Source organism: Heterodontus francisci, chromosome 11, assembly GCF_036365525.1.
Source record: "Heterodontus francisci isolate sHetFra1 chromosome 11, sHetFra1.hap1, whole genome shotgun sequence".
Classification (NCBI taxonomy): domain Eukaryota; kingdom Metazoa; phylum Chordata; class Chondrichthyes; order Heterodontiformes; family Heterodontidae; genus Heterodontus; species Heterodontus francisci.
In genome coordinates this window covers 37,910,847-37,930,830 of record NC_090381.1, presented here as the reverse complement: position 1 = coordinate 37,930,830, position 19,984 = coordinate 37,910,847, and the positions used below count along the sequence as shown (strand labels likewise).

The 19,984-nt window shown below is 39.5% G+C and overlaps 1 protein-coding gene across 2 annotated transcripts in view; it reads right to left on the bottom strand.

Annotated features, from left to right (window-relative positions):
- uggt1 (UDP-glucose glycoprotein glucosyltransferase 1) overlaps positions 1–19,984 on the bottom strand; it is a 141,983-nt gene that overhangs the window by 86,422 nt on the left and 35,577 nt on the right. For both annotated transcript variants that reach the window (XM_068042002.1, XM_068042003.1), the window contains exons 16-20: positions 17,923–18,058; positions 17,060–17,191; positions 14,270–14,434; positions 9,390–9,510; positions 8,538–8,636 (exon numbers count right to left, since the gene is read on the bottom strand). In XM_068042002.1, the coding sequence (XP_067898103.1) occupies positions 8,538–8,636; positions 9,390–9,510; positions 14,270–14,434; positions 17,060–17,191; positions 17,923–18,058 (653 nt within the window). The remainder of the gene's footprint in view (positions 1–8,537; positions 8,637–9,389; positions 9,511–14,269; positions 14,435–17,059; positions 17,192–17,922; positions 18,059–19,984) is intronic.

The following is a 19,984-nucleotide window of genomic DNA, read 5'->3' as shown; positions in this document are numbered from 1 at the left end:
GAAGGAAAAATGTTTCAGCACAGAAATTCTAAAGATGCGGAGAAACACAGGGTTAAATCAAATGCTGTCTGCAGAAATTTTTTGAAAATAGTTTTAAACAATCAGACCAAATAATTTAGCAACATTGATATGTCTGTCGGAACTGACTTCATTTGAAATCCAAGCTGGACTTTAAATTTCTGATTTAAATAAAGTGAACTTTCATTTCTAAGGAAAAAAAACTGATTTGATTGCTGACTTGCACAATTCAACTTTTTAAAGCCAACTCCTTTCTGCAGCCCACCAGCACAACCACCCTGCCTCCACATAGTATCAGCCAACCACAATGTGGGCAGGCAGATGACCAGATCTGTAATCAGTCACTTGGAGGTGTGTAGAAGTACAAGTTATCCAGGTTGACCTGGTAAGAATTCATCCTGCTCTTGCTTGGCAAAAATATCTCCTTTTTGTTCAGATAGAGTGGGATGATGTATCAAAGATTCAAGGACTGCAAAGTCAACAGACAGGACAATTGTGAGTTATGATCATGCATTGAAACGATTGGATTTTCTTTCAAGCTGCTTCTATATATACGTAATTAATAATTCTTTCCCATAACCCAAAAACACTGTTCCCTTTTATTCAGTGAAATATTGAATAAAAACAGTTGATATTTTTGGAATCTATTATTTGTTCCTATTTTTGACTTTTTAAACAAACAAACTGACTGTTTGCTCATAAAGCAAACCATGTGAAAAAGCTATTCACAGGCCAAGAGAAAACAGAAGCCACCGGTCAAGAAATATCAAATTCAATTTGTCATCCTCCATAACATTTGCATGGCTCCAACCTAGCATCAGATTCATATTGCAATCCACATAGATTGCTACAGGAAGCAAGTTCATACAAATAACCTTGAAGTCAATTCTCCACACCAGCACAAAGGAATTTTTATTTCCTGGTTGCATCAGAACTAAACCACTGGGTCAGACTTCTATACACCACCACCCAACCTCCCCAGGTCAATTCTAAATGTAATATTACACTCACGTTTGTCCAGATACAATGGAGAAAACTAAATTATAATGGAATCTTATAACAGGTAACAGATGGGAATGAACCAATCGAAAAATAATAATGGTCGAAATACCACATCTAATCTGCAGGATTACCCCCTTCATGGCCATGCTGTACATTGAATGATGGACTGTAGCTGGAAGACCAAAATCTTACAAATCCTACATTTGTGAAAAATACAAGGCAGTTTATTTTTTAACGTTTATCATAAACTGCTAATTAAAATGCAGAAACTCATGTTCTGAAAATGTACAATTGCTAAGAAAGCAATTTTGTTTGGAGGTAATAAAGAAATATCAGCCACTCACAGCGCACCTGTAATGATCCTTTTAGCACTTCTCAAGCAGCTAATGAACCATTTAATGTATCTCCAAAACATTATTAATGCAGATGTGAAATGCACAAGCGTGATGGAGAATGGTTCAAGTGCAACAAAAATGCTATTTGTAATGATGGACAGCAAGTGTAGTGTAGCAACAAGATTTTCAGGATAAGTGCCCCAAATGCAGTGAGAAAGAGGCACTCGTGGTGGTATTCATCATCTGTATGGGATATTGTCACAGGAGCTGCCAGGAATTGAGGAAAAATGTACACACTGCAAGGAAGAGCAAAAGACAATGCCTGAATATTACACAAGACATATAAACACAAGGACCACAGCAGTTCAAGAACGCAGCTCACCCCTACCTTCTCAAGGGCAATTAGCGTTGGGCAATAAATGCTGGCCTAGCCAGTGACACCCACATCCTCCAAAAGCATAAAAGTGAGGAAATTATGCACTTATAAAATATTTATGCAAAAAAAGCTGTGAACAGAAAAATTAAGAATTGGCAGCTGGTATATTAGCGAAGAAAAGAGAAAGAATATACAAATAACATTATACACAGCACGCTAGGAAAATAAAGTACCACAGGCGACAATTTCCATGGGTCAACACACCCTGTCTCAATTCATAGCACTCTTAAAAGTCACAACAGTTTTATTTTTTATTTGAAAGCTAAGAATTCTGGGTGTGTTTAAAAACTGAGAAAAAGTTTTTATCCTGTGAACATTGAATGCTGAAACTTGGTGTTTGAACTGAGTGGGACAGACTGCAAGACACCTGTTTCAAACAACTCAACAGATGGAAATGACAGGTCACATGACTTAATGTTAAAGTTTTGGTTTCACTTCTGCATTGCGAAAGACCAGTAAGCTGGACAGGCAGCAGGCAGTGAAGTCTGGTTGGGACTTGCCTGCAGACTAGAGAAAAAGAACTTTCTCTAAAAAAGGAAGACTTGCATCTCTTGGAAAGAAATCCTACATTTGAGGTGTGACTGTGGTCTGCCTGGAGAGAAAAAGGACCCAGGAAAAGAGGATTTGCTACACTCTGGAGGAAAACTGCTTTGCTGAGAGGAAGCCCTGCATTTTTAAAGGTAGCAGATTCCTATTTCCTCCAGTCTCTGAAGAATCCCTGCCTCAAGAATGTTTCCTGTTGCCTCATGTGTTTTGGGAGAGCCTGAAAAATCAAGAAAGCTTCTATTGCTAGACTGCTACTTTTAAACAAGTAGACCCTTTGCTGAAAGATCTGTGTGATGCCTGCTGCAGATAAATTGCCTTGAAAGCCTACCCATTACAGACTATTCATCAACCTTGCCAGGAGAGACTTCAAGTGGCATCCGACTATTCAACTCTGGGACACCTCACCTTACCGGAAACATCCTACCTGAAATTGATAAATTCAATCATTTTATTTTTTCCTTTTTATTCCTAAGAAACAGCTGTAAACCAAAACAGCCTTTTTCCCCAGTTAACCATTTTTTGTTTGAATGTGTGTGCCTGAGGCTTAGGAAGAATAAGAAGTTTGAAAAGAATCCTTTCACATCTAGAGTTCTCATTATTGTTTAAAACTTAGTTTATTAATAAATAATTTTGTTGTTGTTTAAAGAAACCTAGTTTGGTGTGCTTTATTCTGGGGGGAAAATTGTGTGTTTAATTTGACTATTTTTCCAGTAGGTGAGAAACTTTAATAATATGCTATGGCCTGTGGAGTAACAGTGCATTACTCCCACCTTGGTCATAACATAATATAGAAAGACAAAACTGGCAGATAACAGGATCCAGCATAATGTGGATGATGTACCTCGAGCCAGAAATTTCTAAAAATATGTGAGGAAACAATCTCAGATCTTTTCTGAAGCGAGTGTGCTTATATTATGGTGTGTGCTTGCTCCCAATCTTTCTTTAATCCTTCTTAAAAATAATGGCTTTCATAAGCAGTCTTGAGACGCCAATAAACTGAAACTTGCATCCTGTATCAGTGTTGAAAGTAGTGCGCCATGGGACTAATAACTACCTAATAGTTACAATGGTCCAGATCTTGCGGAGGCAAGACGGCGATAGCCGAGCCTTTCGCTGCTGTTGAGGGTCACAACAGCATCACAACATCCGGCGATCACACTTGCGCCAAACACCGCAACTTGCAGTGCGCCTCAAAGAATTCCGGGCGCATGCTGAATGATCTGCTTGGCCGGTTTCCAAAGGGGCAGGCCCCTGTAAATTGGGAACTTGGGCTGATTGCTCAGAAGTTATACATGTTTTCACAATGATCTTTTTCGGGCTGATACAACTAGGCACAGAGCCTGCTCAGGAACGTATCTTTAAGCACAGAACACCAGAAGTGTTAAAACACTCCCACTCCTCCGGCTGCCTGCTGGCACACCCAGCTCCCCTACCGATTCTTTCCCCACGCTACCCCCCTTAACCAGCTCTCCACTGGCACACCCGGCTCCCCCACCGCCACCACCACTAACTCCCCACAGGCACACCTGGCACCCTTCCCCCGGGTTCCCCCGGCACCCCCAAAGCGCTCCACTGGAATGCAACAGGTATACAAGTCCCTGCTTTGATGAAGCAGCAGGGATTATGTAAACTTCATACCAGCAAGGATCAGCTAAATCATTAGTTATTTTGATAAAAGGAGACTGGCTTGTCTACGAATGTTCCAAAGCCCAGTTTAAAATTACAGGTTAGTTTGGCCATCTCTTTGGAGAGAGAGGAGCCCAGTTCTTTAATTCTGTTCAGGTCATCAGTCATAAAGGCAGAAAGGTCCATTAGGTAAAAAAGACCTCTGCTGCTAAAAAAAAACTGAATTCACTGTTTTCATCCTTATAAGTTTCAAGCATAGTACAATCTGTCGAGCTTATTTTACTCAAATGAGATAGTCCCAGCTGTTGCTCGAGGCGCTATTCGTATTTAATGATTAATGGTAAAAATATCAAGAACGGAACGGGATTGTTCTATTTTCTGCTTCTGTTTAAAATTGCTCCCTTTAATGGTGTGTTTAAATCATTAAAATCATTGAAAACAACTTACCTGTCATTGAGCTGAACACAGACCTCAAGGGACATGTATTCAGCTCGTGACATCAAAAGTGGGTGTGCCCTTGTCGGCAAGGCGCTGCGCTGGAACCCCACATTTCTTGTCCCGACAGGAGGCCCTGTTGCAGGAAGAACAGGAAGTTCTCTCTGCAAACTACGAACCAGGTAATTTCATACTTTTTTGGGCAGTCAGCAGCATAAGCCACAGCTAGGCTGCTGCCACGAAGATCCAGGCCAATATAGCCCACTGTAGAATACAGGGCATGCCCATGTTCTCCCATAATTGTAAAAGGCAGTAGGATCTATCAAATTTATTAACAAGCAAGATAATTTCACAGAAGCAGAAATATGCAGCAAGCTACTGAAAGTACCAACTTCTTTTACCCTTTAAGTTCAGTTATTGTGCATAGCCAGTTTTTTCAGTGCAAGGTCCCTTCAAAGTTTTTGCTCGCCTGTGCCCACACATTATTTATTACAGAACGAGGTCTGCGTGGTAGCTTCCAGACTGCTGTGCGGCTTTGTATCCACGCAGTTTAGCAAGAATGCTGCTTTCAACCAACCATAAAAGGTTAACAAAAGGGGGTAAAGTTTCCACTTGAGGCACAACTGACGAGTCAGGCGTTAACTGTGCTAGTTTTGAGAAGTGTTGTATTTCAAGTTTCCAATCGGCCACAGACCAGCACGATCCAACAGAGGTTTAGAGCGTAATTTTTTGTTTTATAAATGTTTTGTTTTAAAAAATACTCCTCGCTATACTTAAGTGTAATAACTTGGTGTAGTTTGATTAATATTATAGAAAATGGGTTTAATCGCTGAAAAATAAGCTTTTTAATCTGACAGGCTAGTTCTCTACCAGTGAGTACCCAATTTTAGTAAAGTATACCTAACCATTTGCTAGTTATATTGGTGTCTTCTTCTTCTTTGGCCTCCTTGTCTCGAGAGACAATGGGTAAACGCCTAGAGGTGGTCAGTGGTTTGTGGAGCAGCGCCTGGAGTGGCTATAAAGGCCAATTCTAGAGTGACAGACTCTTCCACAGGCGCTGCAGATAAAATTGGTTGTCGGGGCTGTTACACAGTTGGCTCTCCCCTTGCGCCTCTGCCTTTTTTCCTGCCAACAGCTAAGTTTCTTCGACTCGCCACTCTTTAGCCCTGCCTTTATGGCTGTCCGCCAGCTCTGGCAATCACTGGCAACTGACTCCCACGACTTGTGGTCAATGTCACAGGACTTCATGTCACGTTTGCAGACGTCTTTAAAGCGGGGACATAGACGGCCAGTGGGTCTGACACCGGTGACAATGCGTCCTTGGGGATCCTACCATCTTCCATGCGGTTCACATGGCCAAGCCATCTCAGTAGGCTCAGTAGGGTGTATATGCTGGGGATGTTGGCCACTTCGAGGACTTCTGTGTTGGAGATACGGTCCTGCCACCTGATGCCAAGGATTCTCCGGAGTTAACGAAAATGGAATGAGTTGAGACGTCGCTCTTGGCTGACATACCTTGTCCAGGCCTCGCTGCCGTAGAGCAAGGTACTGAGAACACAGGCTTGATACACTCGGACTTCTGTGTTCCGTGTCAGTGCACCATTTTCCCCACACCCTCTTGGCCAGTCTGGACATAGCAGCGGATGCCTTTCCCATGCGCTTGTTGATTTCTGCATCGAGATACAGGTTACTAGTGATCGTTGAGCCTAGGTAGGTGAACTCTTGAACCACTTCCAGAGATTGGTAGCCGATATTGATGGATGGAGCATTTCTGACGTCCTGTCCCATGATGTTCGTTTTCTTGAGGCTGATGGCTAGGCCAAATACGTTGCAGGCAGCCGCAATCCTGTCGATGAGTCTCTGCAGACAGTACTCAGTTTAATATATTATATATTCAAAAGCTTTAAAACAAGCCTATGAGCCCATAAGAACCAGTTTAATTTCAAGAGCCTCTTCGAAGGCCCGCAAATTAGCAGACTCTCACCCTGGTGATTAATTTGATCGGAGGGGGTGGCCAGCTTTGTGGGTGAGGTCAGCTTCCAGCATGCTTTGTAAAACTAGCGCAAAAGATCACAGAAACTATTTGCACTGAACTTAATTTGTGCTTAAAATGCTATGATTTTTTTTCTGCTGGTTGCCGATTTGGGGCGAATTGCACCGCAACCAGCTCAACTGATTGGAAACTCCATATTATGTTATTTAGCATATATTGATTACGACAGTCCACTTATCTGCAAGTCTTCTGGATGAAAGAGGCTTCCATAGACTTCCTGATGAGACTGTTGTGTATAATAGGTGCAAAATCCCTGGCCACCGCAGAGCTCAGTTGTTCATTAAACCAAGCTCAATCTAAACTAAAGTTTTTGAGTTCTTTATGCCTGAAGAAGCTTTTCCTTTCATGGATGTTAATGCTGAGATATTAACTATCCTAATCTCAGCATGGCCCTGATGGTTCAGCCAATTGAGCAAAAGGATCTGGAAGTACAAACACACAAATCACTAAAAGTAGCGATGTTGGTTAATAAGCCCATTAACAACTGGGGTTTATTTCAAGAGGGATAGAATTGAAAAATAGCAAAGTTATACTAAATGTCTATTGAACCTTGGTAAGGGATATAGAGGCAGTGGAGAAGATACAAAAAAGACTTACAAGGGTGAGAGAGAAATGCAAGGTTATACCTAACAGGAAAGTATGAACAGTTGTGTCCTTTTTCCCCCGAAAAGAGAAGGCTGAGGGTGACCTATTAGAGGCCTTTAAAATTATGAAAAGTTTTGACACAGCAGACATAGAGTGTGTTTCCACTTGTAGGGAAGAGCAAAACTAGAGGCAATCATAAGATAGTCACCAAGAAATCAAATAGGGAATTCAGAAGAAACGGCTTTATCTAGAGTGGTGAGAATGTGGTATGGCTCAGAATATAATTTAACATGCAAAAGGCCTGTTGAGGATTAAGACGCTATTTACATTCCCTTCCTTTCTTGAACTACATCAACTGACTTGCTTTCTCCAAGTGAAATATTAATTGTTTGTAACCAACACATAGCGGGAAATTGTTAAGGGGGCTTTTCTAGATTTTGTGTAGAAAGGTCCAGCAATTACTGACAGATATTTATAACACATCCCTGCATCTGGTCCCACTATCTCTGAAATAAAATTACTTTCCTGCAATGACAGTGTGGGATGAACAGTTAAAATAAGACGAATTTTCAGCATCTGCATGCTACATTAGAGAGAGCAAATTAACAGTTTTATACCACTGACTGCTGCACAACTGGAGATGATTACCAGAGACTAATCTAGAATACTGGAATCAGCAATTGTATACTGCACACTTTAGTCAATTTACAAATGACAGGTGCACATTAGAAGAGATGATAAATATTTATATATTATCAGATCCATTTGTGGCTAACATTAAGCCAGGTTTTGACGAAAGGTCACCAACCTGAAATGTTAACTTTCTCTCCACAGTCGTTGCCTAACCTGCTGAATATTCCCAACAATTTCTTTTATAAATCAAGTAATATGCTGTTTTAGAAGTGTTAAACAATGGAATGCACAATGTATTATTCAGCTGGTTATAGTGGAGTTGTGTCCCTTTAAAGTCACAAAGTCTAATTACTAAATAGAGTTCAGATCAATGAGTTTATTTGTCACTTGATCAGGAGACTATGCAAATTTGAATGGAAGCAGAAGTTTCAGGCTCCGGTTCACTTGGTTTTGCATCTAATAAGGTGAGATGTCTGCACGTGCTGACAATTTGCATGTCTAGCGCACATCTCCGGTCTGTCACACTGCTTTGTCATATTTCAGGTGTCGCTCTCAAATTTTGATGTTATACTTTAAAGAAATGTATTAGCCAATCAAGGATCTCTCCAAAATACCATAATGCCTGCAGCAGCTTCTTAATTAACCGTTCCATCAAACCAATGGTCTACTGAATAGCAATTAGACTGTCACCTTAAACAAAAACTTTAGCAGAAGAAACTTTTGCAGTTTATAAATTAGTGCTCTTATCCCTTATAAAACAGCATGTCCTGAGTTAACATGAGCAGCACCAAGGGAAATAGCAAAATAAATGTCACATCATATGAACATGGAAGAACAGTAGACATCACTTCAACACCAAATACTGTACCTCGTTTAGACAAATAAGAGATACTGTTGGCGACTGCGGCAGATTTTTCCTCAGATTTCAGGAAAGCAAAATGGGAATAGTCATCCACACCATCATAACCTGTAAAAAAGACGTGAGTTCACTAAGGATTTATAAGGGGCGCTGTCTAATTCAAACTACAATCACACATTGTTAAAGCACATTTGCTCAAGTAAAGTTAATTCTGCAGAATGCTAAAAGTTCAATCTGCATGATAAAGACTTGCACTGCACAGTTATCAGCCTAAAATATTAGTACTGCTATTTTAAAGCAGAATATTTACATAAATTCTTCAAACTTAAAGTGGGAACACATACAGGCAGACAACATACCTATTTTTCCCAATTTCTGCCAATGGATAGTTCAGCTAAGGATATCAAGCTGGATGCAACTGGCTCATGTATCATACTATAACGAATGAACGTTACATGAAAAACTCCAGGTAACTAAATCATTTACAAGCAAGTAACTTTCCTCTTTTCTTTTCTTCCAGCTGTATTTGCAATTTAAAGATGCACCACTCCATAATTTCCAAATAACGCACACAGCACATAAGATTAAACTTGATTTAATAATCAATGTTTTGGAACAATTACCACTTTAGCAGGGTAAATGGGGCTCCTAGAGCTGCATGCCTGCAATCAGTCAACACGTCCAGTGGAGGAAGGAAATTAAGCTACTCTTGGGGATCCATTTATATTTGTAGATTTAACTTCCATTTTAAGTGAATTGCTTAATAAAGACATTCACTATTCTCAAAGTAAATTAAAAGTAGCAAGCTTTTGCAGCTTATCAAACACCCTGAACCCAGCCAAAGACACCAATGGCTCTTACCATCAGCAGATAAATCCAGGTACTCTCTCTCAGAGCTGAGAATCCTGGAATTGATCCTTGGAACAATAGTCGGCTGATTCATTATGAAATCAACAACATCTTGGTCATTGTTCAGTTCACCCTGAAAATAACATTACGATTTTAAATTACTGAGAGAAAGAATGAAAAGAAAAAAAAAAGAACATACTTTCCATAGAATTAAAGCCCTGAGCAGGCCATTTAGCTCAACAAGTCAATGCTGGTTTTTATGCTCCACATGAGTGTCCTCTCACCCTACTTCATCTAACCCTATCAGCATATCCTTCCATTTATTTTTGCTTCATGCATTTATCTATTTCCCCTTAAATGCATCCATGCTATTGTTACAAAATTGCTTCCATTTTTTAATATTTTAATTTTGTGAGGACTTGTGTTAAAACAGAAAAGATTCCATGGTGTTTTATTTTACCAAGTTCACTGAAAGGACACTTGAGATGCTGTTTGAAAATAACCTGTGCTGGAAATCATGTGCTTTGAGCTCAATAAACAATGGAAACCTTGGTGACCTGGGGAAGATGTTTACAGAGAAGTTACATGTTAAGGGGAGGCAGTTGCTAGAGCTCTGGGGACATGAATTCGAATCCCAACACAGCAGATAGTGAAATTTGAATTCAATTAATAAATCTGGAATTAATCTAATGGTGACCATGAAACCATCGTCCATTGTTGTGAAAACCCATCTGGTTCCCTAACGTCCGTTAGGCAAGGAAATCTGCCGTCCTTACCTCGTCTGGCCTACATGTGACTCCAGACCCACAGCAATGTGGTTGACTCCTAAATGCCCTCTGAAATAGCCTAGAAAGCCACTCAGTTCAACGGCAATTAGGGATGGGCAATAAATGCTGGCCTAGCCAGCAAAGCCCACATCCCATGAATGCATAAAAAAGTTTATGGAGGTCAGGAGGTTGACTTTGTTTGGGGAAGATATTGTTTTCAGTTCAGTTGGGGTGTGAACTGTTTTGAAGACAGTTAGAGATCATCTTGCCAAGGAAAAACCACCCTGCTCACCTCTTTCTCTACCTCTTTGAAGAAACCCTGAAAAGATACAGTGTAGGAGAGCTAAAATCCGTGGTGCTGCATCTCTCCTGAGAAGCTGGAAAAACTTGCCAGATTAATTCTCACTTGAAAAGAACTACTTTAGAATAGATCCCAGTGTCCTGTCTCTGTATACCAAAAGAGACCAAAAGGGACAACTGACTTCCTTCCATAGCTTCTCTTTTTTTTCTTCAGAATTAGCAAGTATTTGACCAAAGTATTCTCTTTTGTCTTTTTTTGTAACAGACCTCTGCAGAGCGAATTTCTGTTCTTTTTCAGTGTGAGTGGGGAATTTAAAAAGGGAACTTGCATATTTCAATCTGTGCGTTAATGCTTTGCTTCATTACTGGATAAGTCTTGTTTGATAATAAGCTGATAATTTTGTTTATTAAAGAAACCTGTTTGGTGTATTTCATTCTGAGATAAAGAGTATATGATTGACTGAATCGCTAACTGGGTAAACATTTTTAAAACATATGTTGTGACCTGCAGAGAAGTGGGACTAGAAAAGAGAGTGCACCCCTCCCACCTCAGTCATTACCCTATTCACCTGAACTACTCCATACGGTAGCAAGTTCCATATCCTAACCACTCTCCGGGTAAAGAAGCTTCTCCTGAATTCCTTATTGGATTCATTAGTGACTATCCAAGAGTTATGGCCCCTAGTTCTGGACAGCCCCACAGTGACAATGTCTTTACATCTACCTTGTCAAACACTTTCATAATTTTAAAGACCTCTATTAGACTACCCTTCAGCCTTCTCTTTTCTAGGGAAAAGAGCCCCAGCTAGATCAGTCTTTCATGATAGTTACAACCTGAGCTCTGGTATAATCCTTGTAAATCTTTTTTGCACCTTCTCCTGAGTGTCTTTAGTTTAGTTTAGAGATACAGCACTAAAACAGGCCCTTCGGCCCACCGAGTCTGTGCCGACCATCAACCACCCATTTTACACTAATCGACACTAATCCCATATTCCTACCATATCCCCACCTGTCCCTATATTTCCCTACCACCTACCTATACTAGTGGCAATTTATAATGGCCAATTTACCTACCAACCTGCAAGTCTTTTGGCTTGTGGGAGGAAACCGGAGCACCCGGAGAAAACCCACGCAGACACAGGGAGAACTTGCAAACTCCACACAGGCAGTACCCAGAATTGAACCCGGGTCACTGGAGCTGTGAGGCTGCGGTGCTAACCACTGCGCCACTGTGTCTTCTATTATCAACTTTCATGACCTCAAGATGTCCCAAAGTACTTTAAAACCAAATAAGTATTTTTGAAGCACCGTCGCTGTTTTAATGCAGACAAACATGGTAGCCAATTTGCATACACCAAGGTCCACAAACAGCAATGAGATAAATAGTGTCATTATGACACAGAAGCAGCAATCTAGTCTCTCCCATTCCCCATTTCTATCTCCATAGCCCTGCAAGCTTATTTCCCTCAAGTGCCCACTCAATTTCCTTTTGAAATCATTCATTGTCTCCGCTTCCACCATCCTTAGAGGCAACAGGTTCCAGGTCATTACCACTCACTGTATAAAAAAGTTCTTCTTCACATTCCCCCTGTATCTCTTCTCCAAAGTTTTAAAACTATGTTCCCTAGTTCTTCTATCATCAGCTAATGGGAATACCTTTTCTTTGTCTACCCTACCTAAACCTGTCATAATCGTGTACACCTCTATCAAATCTCCCATCAACCCCCTTTGCTTAAAGGAGAACAACTCCAGCTTCTCCAACCTAACCTTGCAGCTAAAATCCCTCATCCCTAGAACCATTCTGGTAAATCTCCTCTGTACCCTCACATCCTTCCTAAAGTGTGGTGACCAGAACTAGATGCAATAATCTAGTTGTGGCCTAACCAGAGCATTATATATGTTCAGCAAAACTTCTCTGCTTTTGTACTCAATACCTCTATTTATGAAGCCCAAGATCCCATATGTTTTGCTAACTACTCTCTCAATATGTCCTGCCACATTCAAAGAGCTATGGACATGAACCCCCAGTTCCCTCTGTCCCCTACACACTCTTTAGAACTGTGCCATTAAGTTTATATTGCCTCTTGCTGTTCCTTCTACAAAAATGCATCACCTCACACTTCCCTGTATCAAATTCCATCTGCCACCTGTCTACGCATTCTGCTAGCCTATTTATGCCCTGTTGCAATTTAACTGTTAATCTGTTTTAGTGGTGTTTATTAAGAAGGGAAAAAATGAAGTAATTGAAGTAAACTGCTGCAAGTAAAAGTTACAAAAACGCATGTTTGTTTTGGGCGGGAGGGTGCAAGGGGTGGGGGAAGCAAAATTCAGCAATTAAAACAGTGTTCTCAGCTCTATTAATACAACTAATAATCTCTACTTCCAAGTATTTCTCACTGATACCCAAAATTTTCATTTTCACATTGTAATTTCTTGACCAACTAGTTAACATCACTGATGCCATTTTACATAATTATTTCAGGGGATGATTTATGAAGATTAAAACATTTTAGCAATGTAATTATTTGGTTCTTTTTTAAATGCAGATTTTTTACTAATTCTTCGGGATTTCATCTTCAATTGGACTCAGAACAAAACTAATATATTATATCACATGAAAACACTACACACAACTGCAAGTGTTAGCTCTAATTAAACGAGTTTAATTACATTAATAACATTACCCCAAAAAATATAGGGCTGAGGGTCTTCAACTATGTGGGGAGACTACAGAAGCTGGGATTGTTTTCCCAAGAGCATAAAACCATAGAAAATGTACAGCACAGAAGGAGGCCATTCAGCCCATCGTGCCTGCGCCGGCCGAATAAACTATCCGCCCAAACTAATCCCACCTTCCAGCTCCTGGTCCAGTGCCCTGCAGGTAACAGCACCTCAGGTACATAGAAGGTTAAGAGGAGATTTGATAGAGGTGTCCAAAATCATGAATGGTTTTGATGGAATAAACAAAGAGAAACTGTTTCCAGTCTCAGCAGGGGGTCAATAACCAGAGAACATAGACTTAAGATAATTAGCAAAAAGAACTAGAGGGGAAAAAATTAGACTTTTTTCCTCATATATTATGATCTGGAATATACTGCCTGAAAGTATTGATCTGCTTACACCACCCTAATTGTCAAATGGAATTGGATAAATACTTGAAAAAAATATAAATACAACCAAAGCATAACAAGTCAACCGCAGTGTATTTTAAAAACGTGCACTGGATCTTTCAACTTCGGCAGGAGTAAACAGAAAAGAAAATCACACAGGGCACATAACAGGCAACAAGTCCTATATTTCCTGTCTTACTCCCCCACCAAAGTTTAAAGACCACCTCCACTCACTGCAGACTTTATGCAATTCTTATTGAAATCGTGTTGTTAAATATACATGCTAAATGATACACAAAATATGGTAGCACCAAGAATCACACACAGTTACCACCATTTTGATGTTCCTCAGTTCCCTTTCAGAATTTTAGGGACATATGTGCTTGATTCAACACTGTAGAATTGTGGATTTAAATCAGGTCCATTCACAAGTCAGCCCTTATGAGGTTTCTTTCATGGTACAAAAACAAAATGCGGAATTCTGAAATAAAAACAGGAAATGCTGGAAATGCTCAGCAGGTCAGGCAGCATCTCTCTCTCTCTCTCTCCACAGATGCTGCCTGACCTGCTGAGTATTTTCAGCATTTTTTGTTTTTATTCTTTCATGGTGTTCATAGTTGTGCAGCCTGTGGCAATGCAAATTGATCACAGTGGCTGTATACTTTGCACCCAAGTCTAATCCAGGCAAGACAACACATTATATAATACTACTTACTAAGTAAACAACTTTTTGGAAATAGGCGGTGTTGTCCAAGATCTTGTGCATTGTCACAGTTTCTAGTTCATCAGGATCCAGCTGTTCCCTCTGATAAGGCATGCCATTATAGAGGGCAATAGGCAGAGAGCCCAGGCCTGCCTGCTTATAGTAATCTTTGCATTCCTAACAAAGAAAAACAGAAATGTAACAGAAATACAACTTACCACAGACCGTAATGCCTGTCGTGACAGTTACTTACGTTAAACAAATATCCATCAATTACCTTGACATAAGCGCAACTTTTAGTTATGTTACCAAGTTTGGGTTTATATGAACAGCAGTCTTATTTGATTAGTGTAGAAGCAATTTGTAAGGAGCTTTAGAAACTCTTTATCTTAAGGACTCATTTACCTTGGTTTGCATTTTTATAAAATGTTAATTATTGTTATAAAACACCTATTAATTTTTTTTAAGGAGTGAATTGATCAACACTGATGTTCATGCTTTAGTATACAGCAAACTGCAGCTGAAACGGAACAGAATATTTAACTGGACTATTAATCTAAATTAAGTGGTAAATCACTCATTTGATATGACAAGGCCTGGATCTAGTATCCAGATTTAGTTATAGTCAATCTGAATTTTTTTGGAAAATGCACAATCGCTTGAATTAGTTAAAAGTGTTAAATAATTACATGCATTAGTAATGCACTCATTAATAACTTCAAGCACGGTGGTGAAGATTATAGAATTTTAAAACATACAGCTTTTTTATTTTATTTAGAGATACAGCACTGAAACAGGCCCTTCGGCCCACCGAGTCTGTGCCGACCAACAACCACCCATTTATACTAACCCTACAGTAATCCCATATTCCCTATCACCTCCCTACACTAGGGGCAATTTACAATGGCCAATTTACCTATCACCTGCAAGTCTTTTGGATGTGGGAGGAAACTGGAGCACCCGGCGAAAACCCACGCAGACACAGGGAGAACTTGCAAACTCCACACAGACAGTACCCAGAATCGAACCCGGATCCCTGGAGCTGTGAGGCTGCGGTGCTAACCACTGCGCCACTGTGCTTCATTCACTTTGGAATAGCTATTAAAACACCACACACAAAATCCTGACATTAAGATTTTTTGATTGTTCTCACGTCAACACAGAACATAATTGCTGGAGTAGGCCATTCAGCCCCTCAAGCCTGTTCAGTTATTTTATTAGATCATGGCTGATTTGTACTTTAACTCCATTTACCTGCTTTTGTTCCATAATCCCTTGATACCCTTATCTAAAAAAAAACTACAGATCTCAATTTTGAAACTTTCAACTGACCCAACGTCTACAGCCTTTTGGGAGAAAAGAGCTTCAGATATACAATATGTGAAAAAAGTGCATCCGGATTTCACTCCTGAACAACCTGGTCCTAATTCTAAGGTTGTGCCCCCTTGATCTGGATTCCGCCACCAGAGAAGTTTCCCTGTATCTACCTCTTCTCAAATTCCTATATCATTTTCAAGATCTTGATTAGATCAGCTCTTACCGTTCTAAACGAAACAGAATACAAACCACGGTTATTCTGAGATTAAAAATTGTTAACATTACAATACAAGTATCGCACAGAATGTAGCAGGGTTTCTAGGTTTTATTTGTGCATTGATTATTTCTGTTACCTGCTGCTCTTGCAAAAATGAACCAAGTTTCTGCGCTACAGCAGATGTGCAGCAAGTTTTTAGTCCAGCCATACCTCTTTGACAAATGTAGAACTTTTCCAAACTATAACTTAATAAATCCCATTGTAGACAATTCTTCATATCAATTGTAAAAATAAAATGCTATCCAATTGTCCAAGAGCGGATATGATTCCTTAAGAGTGCAACAGCCATGATATTGATGCACCTCAGTATAACACAAATTGAATTTCTAATATCTGTGGCAGCATGCTAGAATTTTAGATTAGTTTTAGAAGGAATTTTTTTTCATTAAACTGTCCATCGTACAGATTAGGTACTTGCGTACAACTGCAAAGCTGAACAGATTTAGTGTGTGGGTAAAACACTAAGCTGGCAATTTTCAACTTCAATGCTTGGATGGTAAAGATTATAATCGGGTGTCATCTATGACAAGTGGGTGATTCATTCCACTCCACCAGGTTACTGCCGCAGTGGTAATGCTCAAAATTACCCCAAACATTTCAATTAGTGTGCAAACAACCTTGAAATTCTCCAAACTCTTAAGATTATTCCAGTTGCTGCAGTTGATCTATTTATTGGGAATTAGCAACTATTTTTTGAGCTATAACCTTTTCAATACCTCATGAAAACGCAATTTCTCATCAATGTAGACAGTTTCCAAGTGACAGTAGAGAATGCAGTTTTTAATACTCACACGGAAACTTTGTAAAAATACTTTTTTGCAGTAGCAGGTTTCAGTTATTTTAATCCCCTACTTAGATTTATATGAAGATACAAAACTGATTGTTTTTTTTGCAAAAAAGTAATTCTGGGATCAACAGTACTGAAGACCATGAGCAATCTTTCCTCTAAACGGTTGTTCTACATAAACAGGTTTACAATTTCACTGCAGCAAATGCACAGTCCCTTGGTTAATGCATGATGGAACTCTCAACCTTCAGCAACAAATCGTTGAAGAAAATTCAAAGTATCAAATCAACACAGTGGAAGAACAGAATTATTGACTTTATTCCTTGCGTTCAGCTTTTCTTTTAAGTTCCTACCAGTGACTACCCTTCAAACAAACTTGGATGTAATATAAACCTCACCCTCATGAATTAACTGCTCTCACCTTTCGGTTTCTGTCATACACTGAATCAGATCCCAGAATACTGGTCACCTCTACGTTAGAAAAATCCTTCTCCAAGGTACCAATGATGTGCTCAATTGCCAGCTTTTCACCTTCCTTCACCTTGCTGTACATCTAAAAAAAGAAATAACCATGCATAAAACTCTGGAATGCAAAAAAGCTACTGACCTACTTAGATTGTTGCTCTGCCTGCATCCATCCCCCACACCATCACAGTCCATTTATAATTTGTCCCATTAAAGGCTTCTGCTAACCCACTTGATGGCCACTGTATACCTCCAAGAAGATAAAACTCAGAAGTTTTCCCTCAATGTGCAATGTAAAATTCCATAGTGTTAATTTGACCATACAAATTAGAGTTCAAATTGACCCGTGGCATTTCACAGTAAACAGCAAGAGGGATAGTGCTATTGGAGGGTAGATAAGATGACAATCAAACTGCAATTAAATACCGATTAGTGTAACAAACTAGATCACATTTCTATAATAGGAATATTTAAACATGGACAATAAAACACAAACTACAATGAGACACCATTGATCTAATAAACAGAGCATTCCTTTGCCTCTCACGGGGATTTTAATCTTATTACTAACAAATGGGACAGACATTCAGAAAGGATGATAAAAATGTTAGTATACAAATTGGAAAGCTTGGCTAGGAGGAAGATGATTCCATCGCATCTTGTATCTCCAAAGCAGTATGCCATGAAATGGGAGAATGTGACTTTATGTCATTGAGTTCCTGGTATTATACCCCAGCATGAAACAATGCTCTCAGCAAGGAAGGAAGACAGCGAACAAAAATAAATCTGGAATGTGAACCACATGTGAGCCAATCATACCGAAATGATTGTCTGGAAGGCATTCATATTGTCCAATTCATCTGCAACAAAGTTAAAAGCCCTGAGGAGTGCGACACCAGGATCTTTTAGCCCATCAGCCTCATCCGAGTCATCAACCACAAACACCAAGCCAATCCTGCAATAAAATATAAAACCATACATTACCAGCCACTCACATTGTGGTGTTATCCATGAACAACAATCACATATTTGGTAGTTGATGGTTGTGGCTTTTCTTTTGGAATAGAACATTAAATAACATGATCGCAAATCTTACATCACTGTTTCAAAAAAAAGGGAGAGGGATAAATCCGGCAAGTACAAAGCCAGTCACCCTACCAGCGAAGGTGGGGAAACTTTCAATAATCAAGAACAAAATTACTTGGCACTTGGAAAAGTATGAGCTTTCATGAAGTAATGAAAAGTGTTGGTGAGGGTAGTACGGTTCATGGACTTCCAAAAGATGTTTGTCAAAGTAACACATAATAGACTAGTTGGCAAAATTGGAGCTCATGGGATTAAAGGGACAGTGGCAGCGTGAATGCAATATTGGCAGAAAGCAGAGAGTCGTGGTGAACAATTGTTTTTCAGATTGGAGGGAGATATACAGTGGTACTCCCCAGGGGTCAGTATTGAGACCACTGCTTTTTTGACATATATTAATGACCTGGACTTTGGTATCGGGGACATTATTTCAAAGTTTGTATAGGATACAAAACTTGGAAAGGTACGAACAATGGAGAGGACAGCAATAAGACTTCAGTGGAATATAGACAGATTGGTGAAATGAGTAGACATGGCAGATTAAATTTAATGCAAAGAAGCTTGAAGTGATAAATTTTGGTGGGAAGAATGAGAGGCAATATTAACTAAATAGTACAATTTTAAGGAGGGTGCAGGAACAGAGAGATCTGGGGATGTAGATAAACAAAAGGTTGCAAAACAAGTTGAAAAAACATAGACTACAAAAGCAAGTAAGTTATACTAAACCTTTATTGAACACTGGTTAGGCCTCAACGAGAGAACTGTGATCAATTCTGGGCACCATACTTTAGGAAGCATGTCAGGGCTTTGGAAAGGATGCAGAAGGGATTTACTAGAATGGCACTAGGAATGAGGGACTTCAGGTGTGTGAACAGACTGGAGAAGCTGGGGCTCTTCTCCTCACAGCAGAGAAAAAGAAGAGATTTGATCAAGATGTTCAAAATAATGAATGGTTTAAGATAGAGTAAATAAGGAAAACCTGTTTCCAGTGTCACAATGATCAGTAATCAGAGGACACAGATTTAAGATGATTGGCAAACAAACCAGAGGCAACATGAAGGAACCCTTTGGTTTCACACATAACGAGTTGTTGTGCTCTGGAATTCACTGCCTCAAAGGGCAATGGAAGCAGATTCAATAATAAAATTGCCTTTACTTTCGCAGGAATCACAATTTCAAGGCTTTTTCCATATTGCCCAGAAGATCTCATATCATTTTATAAGGAAGTAACATGGCACTCTCTAGTGACATGAGCTTATCTCAGTACCAGTTAAGAGATTCTCTTCTAGACAATATCCACTGATGTTAGGAGTTTTAACTATATGCTATAACTGTTTCTCTGAAAGTGTTTACAATCATTTGCAAACCTGATGGTCACCTTACCCTTTCACTGAGCTTAGTCTCCCTCTTTTAGAAGTAAATGTAGAAAAAGGTTTATTTCATGAATGACCTTTACTTAACCGTGACATTATTTTCTCATTTAATGATTTAGTGCTGTGAAGAATAAGTTTCCTAGTCTGAAGAAACAAAGAACTTGTTTGAGCTTAGCAGTGAAAAATGCAACCATTGGTGAAACTGGACATTCATCTTACTTTAGTTATTCCAGTTAACTTATACCTTGCTGTGCATCTTAATAACAAACAGTTTTTTCTAAAAAAAAAAGGAAATCATTCAGAGAAGGGGGAAGGTGGTAAAATTTGAAGTGCACAAAAAGAAACAGAACTGCTCAGCACAAACAATGCTTAAAAAAAAGATTTACAAATACCAATGAATGCGGATAACAAATGGTTCTTTTGAA